Genomic DNA, 20,618 nt, shown 5'->3' with positions numbered 1-20,618 from the left:
TGGAGAGTTAAGATCTATGCTTTAATGTTTTTTTGGCTTGTATCATGCCAGTTTGCAGTTTCTGGAAAACATCTCAAGAATCTCAGAATCACGACATGGATGTATTATTATGATTAATAGTGGTGCTAATTCATTCAGAGCCTGTACTTGAGAGACAGAAATGATCAGTGGGACTCTAGACTCTGATGTCTTGCTCTGCAGAACTGGATCCAATGACCTCTTCAGTTTAATATAAATGTCAGGTTGGGATGAATTGGAATGAATGGAAATGTATATATCAGGATTTTATTTTTTAATAATTTTGTTATTAGGAGTAATTTTTCTTTCTTCATCAATAGGAGGTTATAAGAAAACTTGGAACATGATGAATGCTGCAACCAATGTTTTCATATCAAAATGCATTTTGATCTGAAAAATGCTGGAGCATTGCTTTTTTGGAAGTGCTTACATGAAAATATTTCTCTAGCTTACATGAAAATATTAAAAAGCAGGAATCCAAAGAGGAAATTTTACTCATCCTTCTTATTCCTGTAGCACCACTTTATATGACATGAATATTGGAAAAGTTTTTCAGTGGAAAGTCCTCATTATGGTCGCATCGACTGCTGACATTACGGCTGTATCTAGCCCTCTGTCTGGGCATTAGAAGTGGAGAAAATCCCAACTCATGGCCTGCTGTAAATCAGGTGCATTTTCACATTGCAGTGATTTAAACACTAGAAGGAAGTTAAACACATACTTGCTTAACCAGCATTGCTAACCTGTGGCCACTGTGAATGTGTGCTCATTGTTACAGACACATAATGAATAAAGGGTATGCAAGACTTCATAAAAAAACCAAAAACCAAACCTTAAGAGAATAATTTTGGGAACTTAGTAGTAATCTTTTTAAGAGCCTGGAAATCTTTCATTTTGGAAGTTCAGAATATAAAACAAAGCTTAGGAGAAAGATGAGAAACAGTCTTTGTAAGTTAGCATAAGTCTACCCATTTGGTTCTCCTACACAGCAGACGATTAACCCCTGTATTACATACACAGAGGGTTTTGCATATACTCATGCAAATGTATCCTGCCAGATTTAGTCCTACACTGAGCTGCATCTAAAACACTACTTCATCTTCCAGGTTTTGCTGCATCTTCTGTGTCAACCTTGGGGTTCATACCAGGAAAGATGGTAGATAAAGAACAAACTGGGCTGTGAAAAAAGCTCCAGGAGAAGGGAAACTATGAGGAGTAAACCCACTTACTTTTTATTCTTCAGTCCAGTGGAGTAATTGATATTGATAACAATGTAATTTTAATGGCTTAACAGAATAAACTGTTTAATTAAATACGTATGTTTGACATCTCATGTTTTAGAGATCATCAGCAATAACAATACAGAGCTCACTATGTTTTGGGTGCCCTGGGAAAAATAAGGTATAATTTAATATAAATACTTAAATTCATATTGGTGGCAGATAATTTCCACTTTGGCTGGTGAAGTTATCTTTATGAGAGAAAAGACCTGATGCAAGAAATTATATATATGTGGAAAATTTGTAAATCAATAAATGAGGGAACTGGGAATTTTTGCTGCTTGAAAACATACATACTGCTCCACTGCCACAGGTTTAAATAGCTTGTGTGTCAAATTAAAAAAGAAAAAGAATAGTGAATTTGCCTAATTTATCCAAATTAGGAAAAGAAACTTCATTCACATCTTTTAAGGGTTTTTGTCATAAATAAATCATAATCCTAAATAAATAAGACATGGAAATATATTTTAATGACAGGAGCCTTTATTTCACCATCAGGCTTGCTGTCTATTCCCAATGCTTATTTAGTAATTTTACCTGATATCATGATTTTTTCCAGGATCTGGCATTCAAAAACATGTCAGTGACCAATAGGAAGAATCAAAACCAATAGCGTGTAGGATTTCCAATCTTCTCATAGACACTTCTCGTGAAAGATTTTCCAAGATTTGTATCTTTTGCTTCACCAAAATAAAATAGTATCCATTGTAATTCAATACACAAAGAACACTTCAGGGAACCACGAAAGTATGTTTCAGAAGCATCTGTCCAAACGTCGTTACTGTGTTTGAATAATATGCTGTACAGATTATTAGGGTCAAATCTGTCATACAGAAAAGATATTTCAGCCCTTAGGTCTACACATGAATATGCAGAAACAACCTCAGATGTAGACAGTCTCAGCAATTTGTTGTAAACATGTGTCCTTGCATACTGATCTTCATGTATGTACAGGTATAGATTGATAAAGATCTACTGAACTAAATGCTTCAAGGGAAAACAATTTAGGACTTTAAGAAACTTCAAGAAGTCTCACTTAGGAGACTTGTATTTCTAAGATTTCTTAAAACCAGGTTAATAATATACGGCATTAGTCCATCTCAGACAAATCTGCACCTAGTTCTTCCAGTAAATGTCAGTTATTAGGGACTTCACTATGATGACAATAAAAAGAACAAGAAATGGTACCTTGAAAATGAAAACCTCTGTGAATAGCTGCCAAAGGAGAAAATACATGACTAACCATTGCTGAAATGCCTCTTCATATGAGGGGAATGATTTCACATCTCTGTCACACTGGTGCCACACATGTCCATCAATGCCATTGTATCTGAACAGAGTAAAAAAAAAGACCAGAATATAAGAAGGTTCAGTAACTAGAATTAAGACCATTTACAGTTCCATGTCTAGAACAAGAAACACATTTCATCAATCTGATCCAAAATAATTTAAGTTTTTCTCTTGCTTACATGAAAATATTAAAAACTCACTTTCTTTTTTTTTTTTTACCTTAGAGTTTCAGTTTTCTTGTGGTTGGAAGGCATCTCTGGACATTTTCTTATTCAACACCCCTACTCAAGCATGGTCAGCTAGAATAGTTTGCCTGGGATTGTATTCAATTAGGTTTTGAATATCTCCAAGGATGGAGACTCCACAGCCTCTCTTAGCAACCTGTTCCAGTGCCAGTGTCTGACCACTTTCACAGCTTTATGTTTAATACATATGTAAAATATAATCTGTCTAATACATTTAAAGTGTATCTATCTTTGGAGCTGCCTGCAATAAAAAGTAAGAAGGTGTAAGACAACATTCACTGGGTTTTAGTAAAATGTCATTGGTTCATGCACTGCTGTGAGTGTACGTGGCTGGTTAGCCCCAGGAATTCCCTGGTATAGGCATCAACCCACCTGGTAGGATTTAAACCAGTTTTCCACCTCCGTGTAGTCTAACCACCAATCTGCAGGGTGTCTAGGTATAAAAAGGAGAGGAGAATGGACCATGACTCAGCACAGCAGTCCAGGTGCAGTCCAAGGAGATGGATTTAAGCCTGTATTCTACCTAATAAGGGTTTAAACCTGAATTTATAGCATGACCTCCTTGATGCCACTTTCCAGACTTGCTACTCAAGTCAGCATGCACAAGGCCAGATTTTAAACAGGGCAGCATCTAAGTGTTTGGTGGTGTTGGTTTGGTTTTTTTTCCTGAAAGTTTCTGAAGCCTTGTCCCTTTTTAAAACAGCAGTACAGGGGTGGAAGGCTTTTGCTGGTGAGGCATCGGCAGCAGCTCTGTTCAGCTCTGCTGTCCTATGGGTTTTCCCTGTAACCTTTGCAGCATGATAGCTGACTGGGGGATGGAACAAGCTAAAGGAACACACACAGATCTCCTGCTTTCTTTTCTTTCTTCTGACACACATGCAATGAGTTGAAAACCCCACCATTTCTACACCACCTTTGGAAAGAACTTTCTTGACAGAAACTTTATTGACCTTTGGCCTATGGTAAGTATATATATGTTAACAAAATCTGGGATATAATGGCTCCAACTAGAATCTGGAGCAAATTCACATATTACAGTGTTGGTTGTCCCCTTCAATATGATAGGGCACCTACTGAAATGTACCTTGTCTGTATGCCTGAGCTTTCCTCCTGTGTTTTGCTTTGATATGAAGTGACAATGCAACCAGATGCGCACCAAGAGACCAGGACCGTGGGACACACTGGGAAATACATCCACCTTATCCTGTGGATAGAACCATGAGAACCAACTTGATTATTAGCCATTGCCCCCTGACCTTTACAGCATTTGTCTGACATATTCTAAAGACATTATTTAGTGCGGAGCCAAAATAGACTGTGTCTATTCAATGGAACCAGCATAAAACCAGCTCTGCATTTGGGAGCTGAACTCATTGTGTGCAGTGTAGGGTTAAAGGTTATAATTCGCAGCTCCTGGGCTGAGGCATGGGTGAAGGAAGATTGGATTTATGTTGTGTATCCTTCATGTAGGTAGGCAGAGTGTTTCTTCTCCCCTTCATCACTTAAAAAATGGAATACTCTGCTGTGCTGCCTGGTGCATACAGGCTCCCCTTTATTGGAACATCTGTGTAAAAGTGGACCACTATATTCTCTTTGATACTCCAGAAGGTTTCTGAATGTATAGAAAATGTGAAACTTCAGAGTTGCATGTGAATTTTCACTTAGGTGCAGATGAAGAGGTTACATTTATGCAATAGGTCTGATGTGATGCTGTGAGTGCTCTGCACAGTTCTATTGCTCACACCTGGTAAGACCAGTGTTTCCTGAATGCATCAGATTTCCTGAAAACACATGAGTGATATATTCATGTGAACCAGAAGATACCTGGCTCATTATTTTCCTTCTATGAGATTGCTGAATATACCAGAGAAATCCAAACCCAAAACCTCAGTCGTGTCCCAACTTAATTTCTGCTAGAGAAAAAGGATAACACAGGTGCATGGTAAACCTAAACAGGAACATTATACTTAAGGGCTGTCATTAAACAGTCAGGGAAAAGTCTGAGTAGAGAAAAAAAAACACAAACTGCCTGCATTCCATAAGCATAAAGAAAATTTCTTGACTAGTATGGGAATTATGTGCTTAAGCCTCCATTACAGATGTTGAAAACTGTAGGAAAACATGTCGTCTGAGTAAATTAATACAGTACATTCCCTTTATGTCCGTTATGCAGTCTGCAGTATATTGGCTACTTGGCTCTGGAAACCGGTCCATCATTGTGCCATGAATTTTGGTAGTTGAAAGGTGGGAACTGAATTAAAATGGAAGGTATAAAAAATGCATTCCGGTGCTGAGAATCTCTGAAATCTTCCCAGGACATGCCACTCACAGTGGATTTTTTCTGTTTTTACAAAAGTAATCCAGGAGGATCCAAGAGGTTCATGCATTCATAGGTTTTAGGCATACCTGTTACCTCTGCAAAGTCCCTGGGATGCAGTAGAACTCCTACGCTCTATTTTGACCTGCTAAGAAGTTTGTTTTGTCTTCCTTTTGCTTTGACTCCTCCTGCTTGCAACACCAAAATAAAACACCACTCAATAAATAGTGAAGATCTTCCCTATGGCTCTTTTACACTCTTTCCTTCCATGTTCTGGTTAGCCACAGAACTGATTTCCATTGCTAACTTTCATCATCAGCTTGAGGACTGTCCCTATTGAAACCTTTCTGAGTGAAGCAGTGCCAGTATTTCCATTTAAGACTTATCTGCCTTTGTATTATGCTGTTTGGCTGCTTGAAAGTACTGGTTACACTTGATTACTGTCAAAGCTCTGTTTTTTTGGGGGTAACTATAGGAACAAGAAACTCACTGCTGGTTTTGGTAAAGAAAATTAAGATTTTGGAATAGAAAGGAGAATGGTAATGTTAATTACTGCTAAAAAATATCATTTAGAGTGTAATTTAATTCTCTCTGCCTAAGTTCAGAAAATGTTTCTATGTGTATATTTATACATACATACCCACATTTGTATGTATACATACATTTATATGTTTAGAAGGACCAGTTTTAATTAGAAGAATGGGAAACGTAACATTGCTGGAACAGATTAAAACAGAATAGTTTTAGTAGACCAGAAAGCATGTTGCACTGATAAGGATTTTTTGTTTTAAATTCAATCCTACCATAAAGTCATTTATTACCCATTGTTTGTTTTTCTAGAAAGGGCAGTGCAGCACCATTTGCTGGCTGATTGACAACGCAACTCTCTTTTTACAGCTTGGAATTTAAAACAGGAAGGCTGCCATTCACATCAGTTAAGAAGTCTACATTTTAGATCACCTGGAAAGGTTCATCTTTGGTATAAGCAGATGGGAGGTTGTCCTGGTTCAAATAGCTAAAAAAAACTGTGATGTTTTCAGCTGAGTGTAGTCCAGGCATGTGCTGTTATCTGCCAAAACTAAATCAGAAGGAATAATTAGACAAACTCATTTCACTTCAGCTCTCCATTTCCACCAACTTATTAGTTTCCCCTCAAAGAATAACACAAATGATAATTTTTACATTCCTCAACAGAAACTGCAGCAGTACAGACTGCAAGTCTGGCTTGTCAGCTGAATTTCATACATTGAAATCTGCAGCTAATCAGTACTCGTCCAGCCAGTAAAGGTCGCAGCAATCCTGCTGAACTATTACCGAGGTGTTATGAGACATGGACATTATTCATCCTCACTAAAAACAGGCAAAGAGAAAACAAAACGAAAGCAAATGGATTAACTCTAGCATATTTGCTGTAGTCCATCCATGAGAAGAACTCTGTCCGGCTCTTCTTTTGCCATCAAGCACACATTTTCCCATCACAAGTCACCCCGAATCCTGTCATTTAAGCATTAATGTTTGAGCTATACTTTAGGCACAATTCTGAGAACCAGGAGGTGTGCAAGCTGCACTGCCCTACGACTCAGGTCAGGTCTGTATCAGGAACTTTTGCCAAGAGTGTAGGGCTATTGATTTTCTGTGTTTTTTCCTCTTTCTTTTTCTTTGCAGCACTTCTGTACTGACAGAAGCTAAAGTCTAGTTATAGCTATATTGGCTTGCAAGTTACTCTTGTGCTTGGGCAATCAAGAGTAGCCCTGCTGGCAAAGCACATTTTGTCAATATGAATTGCATCTATGCTAGGAGAGTTTGCTGCACAGTTACAGCAGCAACATCTCCTGGAGGAAAGGCTCACCCTTAAATAACAGAGTGAAATCCTGGCCTGCTTTCTTCCCAGCTGCATCAGGTCAGAATGTGGTGGCTCCTAGCAGCATGTTAGACACTACTACCATTAAAGAACATGAAAATCAGGCTAAAGGAAAATGTCATGCAACATAATGAACACTACCATTCACAATAGTAGGTCTGTTTCAAGGGAGAAGACAGTCCTGCTCCCAGATAGTTTGACTTTGTCATAATCTATCAGTGAAGGCACAGTGCAAATGCATGGTTTGACTTTACATGGCACCTCTTCAAAATATTACTTCCTCCTTTCAAAATGAAAGATTGCATAGATGCTGAGCTATCGTGTTCATCTGTGTAGGTAATATATGTTGCAGTTTTAGTTATGGGCCCCTATAATAAGTACTATGCCAGATTCTAACATCTTTCTCAGAAAACAGCTTCCTTCTTTAAGCTTAGGAACAAAGTAATGTGAGTAAGAGAAGATTATCTGGACTAAAAGACCTAAAAGCAATTTCCTGTTTAAAGTGGCGGACAAAAATCACACATGTGATGGCAACATATTTTTGTTTTTCTCGAGTGCCGCAGAACAGATCCTTCCTCTCCATTAGTGACCTAAGATGCAAACAGGCATTTATTTTCTTATCAACTGTGACACTTCTCACAGGATCAATATGCAGAAGCAAGCATTGCACATGCAGCATTTCCTCTCTCAAGCGCATTGTCTGAAACTGAAAAGAGGAGTTCCATAATTTCAAGTTGTGCTCAAGAGACCTGTCATGAAATTTGTACTTTTTGTTTTAAACAGGAAGATATAAAGTAGATGGGAAGGCATTTAGTGAACGTGAATAGAAAAAGCTTCTCAAATGTACGGGAGCTAAGATTTAATGTAATGTCTGCAGTTATCAGAAAATAGGCAAGGAATTCTTTTTAAAAAAATCATTTGAACATGGCCTAAATAGTAAGTTAATATCATGCAGTCTTTTCAAAAGTACATAATAAAAAAAAAACACAGAGAAAGATGTTTAAAACACTATAAACTTACCACAGAAACTCAGAATTGCAACTTCACCATTGTTAGCACAGCAATCTGACATATAAGCTCCAGCCCATGTGATTGTACAGCAAGAAAAAAGGTTTACTAGAAGAAAGGACACATAGAGTTCCAAACAGGTCAGTGTTCAGGAAAAACAAGATTCCTAGGCCTACAAACTTTGGGTTCTATTTTCTTTTTAACACTACAAGCCTAAGCAGCAAAGAATTATATAAAATTGCCATTTCTATTAGCAAATGTCCATATAGATTTGAAATACTGCTTCTGACAGTGGCAAATGCAAAATGTACTGGGAGAAAGTCATTGTGTGGGACAATCCCAGGGTGCCTTGTACATAGAAGAGTATTTTGTGGCAATAAGAACAATAATCAGACGTACCTGATTTATCAGCTGTAGTCCTAGCTGAAGTCAGTATCTTTTCTCCAAGCTAAACAGTGCTGAACTTCTGAGTTCTTGCTGTTACAGAAGCTTGAACTTTATGGTAATTTGTAATTGATATTTGTTGCTTGTAAATATCCGTTAATTACCATGTCCTCCTATGAAGGCTGACATTTCAACAGTCCTTAAGACCTCTATTTTTCTTCTCTTTGTTCCCAAAACCCATGTTGTCCTGTCAGTGACATACTGACATACTATGGGGGTCGAGAATTTGAGTTCAAATATTCGGAAGCAGCCCTCAGTCAGGGTTCTCTGCTGTGACTGCCAAATCACAACCTACAGCAACAGCTTTGTATCCTGTGAGGAGAGTTCTTTGGGAAATAAAAGTATCAATCAACTTTTTTCTTTTTTTTTCCTGCTAATAATGGGAAAAGTGGGGACAGAGAAAATGAGTGGAGCAATTTCTTGAAACTACCTAGAAGATGAAAGTCATTTTCCTCAAAAAGTGCTTTTCCGTCAGGAAGTCAGGGCTGTCAAAAAATCCTGGCTGGTTTTGAGTGTAGGCCTTGTCCAGTCAGAACTGGTTAGGATCTGGGCCAAGATGCCAAGTTGTTTCACAAACACCACCAATATGTCCATCACGAGTCACAAGATTCTTCTATTAATTTCCCCAGGACATAGCAACCTGGCTCTGCCTCATGTGTTATAGATGAATAGTGAATACTTTGCTATAAATCTTAGTGAACTGACTTTAATATATCTTTTTATACCATTAAAAAATGTAAAAAATTAATGATTTAATACTAAATATGATGCAGCATTTACAGAGGTGGGGGGATTTTTATTAGTCTTTTATGCATAATATATTTCTTTAGGTTGCTGATTGTTATTCATTGATTTTTTTTTGCTGGAGTTACTTAATAACTGTCAGTTTACATTCTTCTAACTCTTTATTCATTGTCAGCTGTGGGTGATCTGCCAGCACACATGAGAGGGCAGGTTACATCAAAGGAACTTACTTTGGTTTAGGGACATGTGCAAAATCTGAGCTAATTGCAGTGCAACGTTATACTTTAACTGCTTCTTATTAGCGATTTAGCAGACTTCTGTGACTTGGTACTCTGATGTTCAGTGCTTTTACTGGGAGCCCACAGGACTCAGTAAGATGTAAGCAATTCTCTGTGATGGATTTGGTAGACCAAGCAGACCCAGGTCATGCCTTTGAAAAAGATGCCCACCATGTAACACGAATTTGTTGTTCAGACCCACAGCTAAGCCTGGTTAGAAGATGCAACAATACCCACATCTATCTAGTATTAAAAGATCTATGTTATTCATTGATTTTTTGCTGGAGTTAATAACTGTCAGGTTTCAGTCTTCCAACTCTTCACTCCTGTCAGCCACACCTAGGAAGATGATTCTGATATGAGGAAGAGAAAGCAGTAACAGAAGGGGCTAAAACGTGAGAAGTAAGGAGTATGTCAAGGCTTAACAAGGTGAGGAATGGATTTCTGTAGTCTTCCTCAGGCAGAAGGCTCTGTTTTATAGTATAAATAATATAAAATATCCTGATTTAGAATGTGTAGTATTCTCAGTGCTGTCTATGCTGGTGGGCAAACACCTTGAAGAACACACTCCTTCAATTTTGTCCTGTGAGAAAACACCCCGGTGTTTGCATTTAAAACCCCTTTTTTAATTGAGGGACAGCTCTAGCAACAAAATGAGGGATATCTGTGGTTTTTTTTTCTGAAGCAGATTCCAATTGGGGTTGCAGTGAAAGGATTTGCATGTTTGAATGCAGACTGTTCTGCTGCATGCCTGTGTGAAGAGATCATGAATGTCTGCATGTACCTGAGTTGCTCTTCCAAGCTCAGAGGGTGAAGTGTGCTCAAAATGTTGGATGCCATGTGAATTTGAGATGGCATTCATGTGACTGCTGTTTTCTATGTCTTGTTTTGACAAAATGATGCAAAAATATGTTTGCATAAAGGACAGATATAAAAGGTCATTTATTCCCTCTTGGCAAGAGCTGCCAAAGTGATGATCTTTGTCCACCTCGCAGCTGCTTCATGTATGCACTGGACAAACTTCTGGTTGTGCATATAAAGCAGAGAGGAAAAAGGCAAGAGATGGGCATATTAATTATTCCCAGGCAAAAGGGAGAGAGGGGAGACATGTAACAGAAAGCAGGTAACTTCTTTCTTACAGAGATGTGAGGAAAACAACAGAAGGAGGGCCATGAAGGAGCACACGCTTATGTTTTTTGTACACAAAATTGTGAGTGAACCAGAAGAAAAAAGGTTATTTGTTTGGATGGCATTCCTGAAGTATTGAAATGGTAAGCAAAGATGAACAAAGGGACCAAACTGCCAAAGAGGTAAAACCAACACCACTGTGAATTTAATTTAATTTATCTCTAGCCTGGTTTAGCTGTGTGTCCCTCAGAATAGACAGCAATGCAAGTGTGCAATTAGGCTGGACCATGGCTTCAAAGAATTTGCTATGCCATGTTTTATGTGGTATCTCAAAAAGGATATCCCTCTGCAGCAAGATGTGCACCCTTTTAAGAAACCTGTGTCACCTTTCACCTGAGACACCCTAATTCTGCCCTCTGCAACAAGACAGGGCAACTCTTTTTCTCCCAGGAAAGTCCCATACTACACACCCTTCAAAGTTCCTGATGCCTTTGTATAGATTTGGAATTAATTAAATGTTGGGGGAAGAAGGAACAGAGCACGCAAACAACATTTTTGTCTGTACTCTACTGTTAAGGCTCATACAGTTTCCAGAACCTTAATGCATCTCATCAGAATCCCATATGAAATTGAGCAGTATTTTCACTTCTACTCAGCAGTGGCAAAGCCCATCTGCAGTGCCAAGTCCAGTTCTGGGGTCACCAGTACAAGGTGGACATGAGATTACTGGCCCATGATATTTCATGATATGGAATATCCCTTTGGCTAGTTCAGGTCAGGTGTCCTGTCTCTGCTCCCTCCCAGCTTCCTATGCACCTGCTCACTGGCAGAGCATGAGAGACTGAAAAGTCCTTGATTTAAGGTAAGCACTACTTCGCAACAACACATTAGTTTATTACCAACATTACTCTCGTAGTAAATCCATAACACAGCACTGTACCAGCTACTAAGAAGAGAATTAACTCTATCCCAGCCAAAACCAGGACAACTAGGTTTCCCACTGTCTTTCCTTTTTTTAATTGAGATTGTGGGAGCTTTATGAAGCTTCTTTTTTTTCGTTTGATTTGATGGAGCTTAGACTAATAAGCCCTGAGCTTGCTTAAAGGTAACAGGAACTGTAATAATCCAAATAATGGAGTAAAATACCGAAGACAGTTTTCATGGTGCCTAAATCTGAAAGGCACTTATTTTAACCCATTGGTGAGTACATAAGTGGCTTTTCTGAACTCCACATCAGATGTTAGGATAATTGTAATGCTTTGAGCACAAATGTGTGCTTTGTTCTGTCTTCATTTCATGCATATCTTACTCCATTCTGCATCCTCTGAGGTAAAAAACATGCTCAGAAGGAAGCAAGGGAAGAGAAAAGACAAAGTGAATCAATTATTGCCTTCAGCCTTGAGAAACTGATATATTTGACTTGTAACTACACATGGGCTGAGGTGGTACAGCCCTTCTTTGCACACTGAAAGTACACTTGGGAAGTGAAAGTAAATTGCCAGAACATCTTAAAGGAACGATCTACCCTCATTCCCTATAATAGGCAATCATATAACCAAACTAGTATGTACTTAGAGATTTGGAGTAACCTCCGGGTAAAAGTCCCTCCCTCAGATGGACTGTTTTTAAACAGCTTGTTAGTGAAGAGTTAAAAAAACTATGAATCATGTTGTAATAGGCTGCTATCATTCAGGTGCCTTTAGAGGAGAGACTGGTCTTTCGACAGCTTAACTTTTCACTTAAAAGATTTACATTTAGCACTGGTATCAAAAATTAAATAAAAAAAAGTGTCTGATTTCAGATAAAAAAAAAGAAGATATTCAGAATGTGAAGATCTTCCTAAGGAAGATTTTAAAAGTTGAGAATTTGAATATAGAATGAGAGGTGTCTTGTGAGAAATGGAGCAATGGCCAGAGAGATTCAATGAGTACATTAGCCATGGAGGGAATTTTCCATCACATTTCAAGAAAATCAAAGGAGTCATCAACCAGCAACTCATAGCAGAATTCAAGTTACACTGATAAATAGCTTGTCCAGGTATAGAAGGGGATGTTTTTGAGAAACATCCTGATAGCAAATAGAAAGCAGTCTCACAGAAAAAAAAAAAAAAGCAGAGAAATTCAGCTCCCTGGGAAGTTTATGCTGCAACTGGACGGAGAGCTAAGGATCTGTTTCTAAGAGCACTGTTTCAATTAAAGAGATGAGCCAGAAGAGCTTCTAGTCTTTCCCATCTTTGTATTTTATGAGTACAGGTGTTACAGGCATGCAAAGTAGCATATCTTAATTGTCATCTCCAAATCAGACCAGTTCCACTTGTGTTTGGTTTAGCATACTGTATTTTGATGAAGTTTTCATCTGATTTCCCTTAAGGACAACAGCAGCATTTCCACTCATTCAAGAAGTCAGGATCTTATGCTATTTCATTTACTATGGGCGTCGAGAATTTAAAGTGTGAATTAAAACAATGGAAAAGCCTTTGTGACATGACACAGGAGAGCAAACCTAGAACTTTGACAGTACAAATAGCTGTTGACTGTCAGAGCTTTCCTCATACTCCAGTAAACTTTGCTCTGGGAAGAGAAAGCTGCACAAAGAGCCACTGGAGCCTAAGAACTTCAAAGAGAATGACATGGAAGTGCAAATCAATAGAGTAACCACATGAAACTTGTTAAGGTTATTTGATGCCTTCATATGTTCATTTCAAAATGTTACCTCACAAATTCCCACTAACCCTGTCTTTCTTTAACTCTCTAGCTATTTCCTGAAGAAAAAAAATCTAGCAGGATCTGGGGAATTGTTGTTATAACCATGAGATTTTGTCAGAAGATGCGTGGAGAATATGAGAAGCTTCATTTGAGCTGATCTTCTTTCAGTATCATGCTTCCTGTGGAGAACAGGTACAAAACTTCTATTATCTGCCTATTGCTTGCATTTCTCCAGTGTAGCCCTGCTGCAGCCCTCCTCTGCAGGACTCAGCTGGAGGAGTCAAAAGGCATGCATGGTCTGTTGCATTATTTTGCTGAAATGTACTCTTTTTCAAGAAATGTGCACTTTTTCTTTATCCACCAGTAACATTCTTGATAAATTGTTTTCACTATTACTTGTTCCTGCTGGTACCCTAGTGCAGGCATTAGTGTAGTCTTTAGACTGGATGGCAACCAGTGCTTATCTGTTTTCTAGTTTCCTACTTTGTTACAAGTTAAAAAGTGTTGTTTTGAACTAGTCAGTAATGATGAGACATGATTTCTTGATGTTGTAATGCTTTTATACAGTTCAGATCTTGGAGTCCTTAGTCAAATCATCTGAAGAAAAATATTTCTATTTTTTATTACTGAATAATTCTTTCCTGTGATATATTAGCTGATACAAAGACATAATACATTCACTTGGCAGTTCTGATATGTAAGATACTTTAATAAAAATATCTTTCACCTTCCTGAAACGGCCATATAAAGTATATAGTACTGTGACTTGACTACTACTTTAAAAGAACATCATGCAAACGTTACTGAACACCTATATGACTCTGCTGACTTTAATGAACTTTGGATCAGGTCCAGATTTCCTAATGTGAGAGTCTTGGGAAAAGTATTATAAAAGGCTGCCCTAGTAGCATCCTTTCAACTGTTAAAATTAAAGAAAGAAGCTTCTTTTAAATGTTTTTGAAAAAATATACTTCACAATATTGTCATACCACTGTAAGTAGCAAAAAAGCAAGGGTGCTTTAAAGCAGTGATTCTGGAGAAATGCTCTGTATGGTTTTAAATGGTTTAAAATGCAATGGGTATATGCCTTTCTAATGTTCAGTAAGGCTAAACTAAGGATTGGCATCTGAAATCCGCTTTTATCTACATTTGGTTGTGTAGAGATATTTGCATTTCTCTGTGTTTCAAAGCCTTGATAAACCAGACACAGCTGTTTTCTTTAATTAGAACAAACAACAGAAATCTTACTTAAAAATGTTTATTGTAAAAAAGTGGCTAGAAAACAACATAAATTTCACTTCACACTTTCTTCAAGTTCTCTATAGATGCTGCTAGAGGCAACAATTCGCTTTCATTCATGACACATTCAATCATATAAAAATAAAAATATTTACATTATGTCCACATACTTTACAAAATCATCAATAAAAAAGGCACTTGGAGGGGTAATGCTGAAAATATTGCATTTCCTTTGTGCATTTAAAAAAAATAATCGTCAAACTCCCGTGAACCCCTCTCTTGCACTTATTCCCGTTTTTTTAAAAAAGATTAAAGTTTAGAGGAACTATTCCATGTTACAGGTGGTCAAGCATGCACCAGGAATGTGTGAAGTGACAGTCTTTTTGATTCTTTAAAACAAGGCACATGCGGTTAATTTGTGGCTTTCAATTTTTCATACATTCTCTTACATGTGTTTTTTTTTTCCTCAATTATGCAGTTTTAAAGCTTTTTCGATCATTAATGAAGGCCTTGGCTTCTAATACAATAAAATAAAAACACAGCAATGAATAATATTAAACATTTACTAAGGTAAACTTGGAATACTTTTTAAGGCACCTGAGACAAATGGTGTCCAGCAAGATTCACTTGGGTAGTATTTTTACTGAGAGTTCCACTTAAAATACTGTTTCTTTGGTTGAAATGGCTTGGCAGGAACGTATTGTTAATTTTGTAGCCTTTTCTAAGCAAGAAAAGACAACCTACATTTGGCTTCACCTATGAAGAAAGCCAATAATGCTTCTTTAGATCTACTTGAAATGTCATGCATGGTCTTTCCCCATATTTCAGAACTCACACTTAAGAATGTGGATGTGCGACTGAACAGAAACTACTTAAAGCTCATTTCTACTGACATTCTAAGTTCTTCCACTGTTTGGTTTTTTTGATTGTTTGGTGTTGGTTTGGTTGTGGGCTTTTTTTTTGGCTGAAAAGGAGATGAGAAAACGCCTTTGGATTTCCACTTATCATTTGGAACAGGAGTGGAGAAATGCATCGAGTCCAGGTAAACATTGACTGCATGACTCAGTGTGCTACACAGCAGCCAGATTCCTCATGTTTGTGCAGAAGAGACATTCTGGAGAAAGTTTTGGAGCAATTTTTGCACTGGTATTTCTTCACATCTGAGTGGGTCTGCAGATGAGCCCTCAGATTGGATCTGTCTGCAAAAGCCCTGTTGCAGTGAGGACAGGAAAACGGCTTCTCTCCTAAAAAGGAAACATCAAGAGAAAACAGGATAAAGCTTTAAAAAAAAGAAGAAATACATGTGTAGGACAGGTAAAGCTTGCTGGTATCAGAAGAAACAAATGAACAAGCAGAAAGGATTTGTTATAATAAAGAATGTGCAATGAAAGGTTAATGGGACCACAGATACAATAGCTTTCAGCTCTGCTGACTGTACTTGCAGAACTGTCTTTGCAGAATATGAGGCTAAGTGCAGTCTCAGAGGAGAAGCTGCTGACACCTCCTGCAGCCACAGGTGCTTGCAGTGCTTTTAGGCTGGGCTCCTCCAAAAGTTTCAGATATTTTCCTAGAACTTTTTCTGCTTAGAGCTATGTGAGGTACTGGAGTCAAGGGCTTTGACAGAAAAGCAGCAAACATCTGTACAGACATTACATTGTACCCAGTTTTACACTCAAAAATGAAGTTTTGGCCTCCAGAGAGAAAAACATCCCCAGCTTCAGTGATAATGCATTTCTAATCCTGAAGGACTTGACCCAGTGCATGCAAAACGTGCCAGCTACTTAAGGAGCTAGAAGGTAGCCCCTCATACATTGCCTTTCTGGTTTTGCTCTTCATTTCAGAGTCAGCTGGAGCCTTCTCAAAGTTAGCAATTTCCACAGCCTGAGAGTTAACATAAAATCCTTAAAGAAAAACATTCAGCTAGTGGAAATGGGCTAAATCATCCTAAAACTATCAAGGAAGCAATGCTGATTTAGACCAGCATCTGACCCACAGTTATGAGACCATGCTACACTCCCTCCCACCACCCCTCCAAGAGGGAGAATTAAGCCTTTTAATGACACATTCGAAATTTTGAGGATGCTTTTCAAGGTTAGTAAAGAAACACTGCTGCTTTTTTCACCTGTGGAGAAAAATAGCAAGAAGGCATCCTGATATTATAGCAATAAGAGACAGCAATTTTAATGGCTGTTCTTACCAGTGTGAGTTCTAATGTGTCCTTGAAGTAGCCAGGGTCTAGAGAAAGCTTTGCCACAGATCTTGCAGACACAAGGTAGTGTGTGGGTCCTGATGTGCATCTTAAGCGCTCCCAGGCTGACATATTCCTTGTCACAGTACTTGCAGCTGAATGATTTCCTAGACTGGGCATCACAGTGCAGCTGCTTATGTTTGGCCAAGCCAGAGAAAGTTGAATAGGTCTTGTTGCATAAACTGCACTGGAACTTTTCAGCTTCAATTGCATGGGGGTCTGAAAGCTTGGACTGGATTCTTTCTTCTTCATCGCTAATGGGACTTTCTGAACCACTGTGATCTTTGGAGGAGGTGTCAGAAGGTGGAGGTGGGCTGACTCTTCCCAGAGATGAGGGGTATCCAGAAAGAGGAGAGAGGTCGTTGGGTAATGGAGATGGTAGCAGCCCAGTTGTAGTCCACACAGTAATGGGATTGTAAGCTACTGAGCTCAGGATTTCTGGCTGTGGTATGATAGGGACTGGATAGCCTTCATACAGGTATGGGGATATAATCACTGGAGAAAGAAGAAAATTTTAAGGTAAGAGAACCAAAAAGTATTTCAAGAGGCAGCAAAATGAACACTTTGGGTATTAAAAGTGTATAAATTAAACAGCATGATCATTTAATATAAGGAGCATTAAGGAAATACTATTTCATACATATATGCTGATAGGTAGAGACAGTGCCCTTAAACAGACAAATTACAGTTGGAACGTCTTTTCAAGGCAGCATGCTCTTTCTGAATCTATGAAGCCTGGTACAACGAAGCAGTGAAACTTCCTGAAGGATTTGTATGAAAGTTCTAATTCTACCACCAGCAGATACACTACAGGAAAATGCAAAATCCACTCCAAGTAACTTGAGTTCAAGTGGATGAGCAAACTTTCAAACCTTCATGATTCATTATGGGCAGCACTGACATACTTCTTAAAACTCCTTCCTTATAAGCAAAAGAAAAAAAAAAGAGCTAGAAACAAACTAACCCATTCTCTCAAGCCTGAAAAGCTATCCCACCCCTCCTCATTACTGCCACGCAATGAGCGCAACCTTAGAAGCAACGCGGTGGCATTAGATTTCGTTTTGTTACCTGTATGAGTGTCCAGCTCGCTGTAATTGGGTTTCTTGGATGAATTGAAATGTTTTTTGACCAGGAAGGAGCGCGGCATTTTGGATGCAAGGCTTTCCCTTCTCCCAGGCTCTGTTCGCGGGTCGGTGTAGCGGTCCCAGCGGGTGCGCAGCACACACACACTATCACTGCGAGCGCATCGGTCCCTATCGCACTGCCTGCCCCGCGCAGTCCATCCACTCCGGCTGTGTGTAGCGGCAGTGCAGAGGCGCCTTGAAAACTGCTGTAAATACCCACTAGTCAGGTGCAGGGGGGAAGGGTTTTCCTCTCCTCCAATCACTTCAGGATGTTCTCAAGCACTTTTCCAAACAGGCTGTTTTTCTGGGAGGGCTCTCTGGCTGCTGAAGAGAGGGATCCAATCCCTGCTCGGAGGGTTTGGTTCAGGTTTCAGCTCCTCCCGCTGGAGACAGCTGTGAATGGAGGAGCTGTGGTCAGAGCGCGTTGTCCTTGCTGCAAAGTGGGTGTATGGTGTGCTCTGTAGAATTTCAGTCTAGAAAAATGTGCTGGTCAGAGTACTTTGTAAAAAGGTCAGTTTACTGATTCAGCTGACAGGAGATCTGGCTAAGTCACAGGCACTGAAACTTCTACTCTTTCTTTTCTTTTTCAAAACGAATCTGGCTTCCAGATGTGTAAGAATTACAATGGAACAAACTGTTCATTAAGGGCAGAAGGGGGGATATTACAAGATAACAAGTTAGCCGGCAGAGCTAATGGAAGCCTTTGAACTGACTGTGTGCCTGCTCCACTTGGGAACTGCCTTTGAATGATTGCACTTAGGAAAGGCTGGAGACGAGCAGCCTGCCTCCCTAGCCTTTGCCCTTCCAGGCAGAAGGGCCAGCAAGATACTGCAACTGAGCTCAAGGAGAGGGAGAAGCCCTGGAAAAGATTACATTTCAGAGCAGGCTGATAGGTTTTATATAATATGCATACCGCTTCAGAGTGTTCATAGGAAGAGCTCTCTCTTTTAATTTTTTACTTTAAAAGTCTGCAGAATGCAAAACCTTGACCTTTCCTTCCTTGGGAGTAATTATGTCACTCTTTTGCCTACCCTCTTAGAGCACTGCCAAGGAAATTTTCCTAATTACCCAAAGCAGTTAAAAGATGCACAGATAAGCAGCCCTCCCCAAATTATAGACTCAGTAATTTAAATGTCTCTTAAACGTCCCTCTCCATTAGTGTGTTTAGGACCTCTTGACTTCCTATGAAGGTGTAATCTGTATTATGTATTTAATTTAGGATGAAAGTGTCTTAAATGTGCTACAGAATTTCCTGGTTATCTAGATTGATTTAGAGGAGACAGTTACAGATAGGTTTGTTTTTTTTTTTTTTTAATTTTAAAATATTTGCATTTGGAAAACATGGATAGCTGAACACTGGAGAATTTCTAACACAAATTACACTGTGATTGACTCTTGGTCTGCCCTCTGCACCCCTTCCCCCTCCTCCTCGTTTGTTAACTACACCTGCCTGGGCACATACCGGTATGCTGTGCTGCTAGGGCTCTGTCCTGTCGGGAGGAGGCAGGAGGGCTGTTTTACAGAGACCACCCCAGCCCTTCTTCTGCAGCAGGTGTTGGAATAGTCATGAAGGGGGAGAAAAAAAGTCTCTCTCTGGTTGTGTTAAGACATGTAAGTGTAAAGTGCTTTATCAAGCGGTGTGACTTCTTAATCTCAGGGTGCCAAAACAAGTGCAGAGAAAGTTAGCCATTTTCAAGAACTGATTAAAAAGATTCAGCTGTTTAGCATCTGACTCTGGTGCCTGTCAGCAAAGGTGTCACATGGATTTCCAAACTGCAGGGAACACACCCAGGCTACAGGAGGAAAGTGGAGAGGAAAGTGGCAAAGAAAGGGACTTCCCAGATGCCTGCTTTGCAGCTGGAGTGGAGGAGAGCAGTGCTTGCAGAGGCACAAACTGTTGCTTTTCTCAGCTCCACAGAGATTAAGAAATCCTTCTGCAGAAGGCTGCATTTGTGGTCCTGCTACTCTCTTAGCTCTGCTCTGAGAAGTCCCTGTCCCCTGCCAACTCTGGGAAAGCATTGCATTTCAGGATGTGAGGCATTAGTCTGTATCTAAATAGTCTGTTACATGAGCTGTGATTCAGACCTTGAGCTGGTTTAAGTTTGTGTGTTGAAATGAATGGAGCCATGCAGATTTTCACTGGCTCGGGATCTGTTCTTTTGTATGTTTGTTAAAAGCAAAGGGTCTGATTCACCAGCGAGGTACTCCCTCTCGGGGCATTTTCACCAGCATAACACTGGAGTGATGCAGTTTAAATTAATTGCACTTATATAAATCACAGGAGGGTAAGCAGTTAGCCCACTGGCTGAGCTGATTGAAGGATGTTAGGAATTGGATAGAAGGCATGTTATTACACGGTCCTGAAAGGATATTAGCAGCACATACTACCTGAGTGAGGTCTGCTGTCAAAAAAAGGGAGAGTCTGCATGAGTAGGTGAGTCAGAGTAAACAGGTGTTCTGAGTGTTTACAGCAAATGTGGATGAGAGGGCACCCGGAGACGTGCAGCATCCATCCTCTTGCAAGAAAGGCAATACAAAGGTCGAGTGCAGAACACGGGAGGTTTCCCCTCCCTGGGGGAGCCAGGGTGGTTCGGGGATTGCAGAAGGTGGTGAATAGCTCTGGCAATCACTCTGCCTGCAGGCAAAGCCTTGCACCCACCTCCAAAAACCCAGGCCTAGAGCCTCCCTC

At 39.5% G+C, this 20,618-nt stretch overlaps 1 protein-coding gene across 1 annotated transcript; it reads right to left on the bottom strand.

The window, feature by feature from the left end:
• Positions 1-14,560: 14,560 nt before the first annotated feature.
• SNAI2 (snail family transcriptional repressor 2) lies at positions 14,561-18,127 on the bottom strand. The gene is made up of 3 exons (XM_005152554.3): positions 17,874-18,127; positions 16,755-17,300; positions 14,561-15,801 (listed from the first exon to the last, which is right to left on the bottom strand). Exons 1-3 carry the CDS (start codon positions 17,950-17,952, stop codon positions 15,620-15,622), a joined length of 807 nt encoding a protein of 268 aa, XP_005152611.1. The 5' UTR covers positions 17,953-18,127; the 3' UTR covers positions 14,561-15,619.
• Positions 18,128-20,618: the final 2,491 nt, after the last annotated feature.

Source organism: Melopsittacus undulatus, chromosome 1 (genome assembly GCF_012275295.1).
Source record: "Melopsittacus undulatus isolate bMelUnd1 chromosome 1, bMelUnd1.mat.Z, whole genome shotgun sequence".
In the NCBI taxonomy this organism is placed as follows: Eukaryota; Metazoa; Chordata; class Aves; order Psittaciformes; family Psittaculidae; genus Melopsittacus; species Melopsittacus undulatus.
This window is presented reverse-complemented; position numbering and strand designations above follow the sequence as displayed.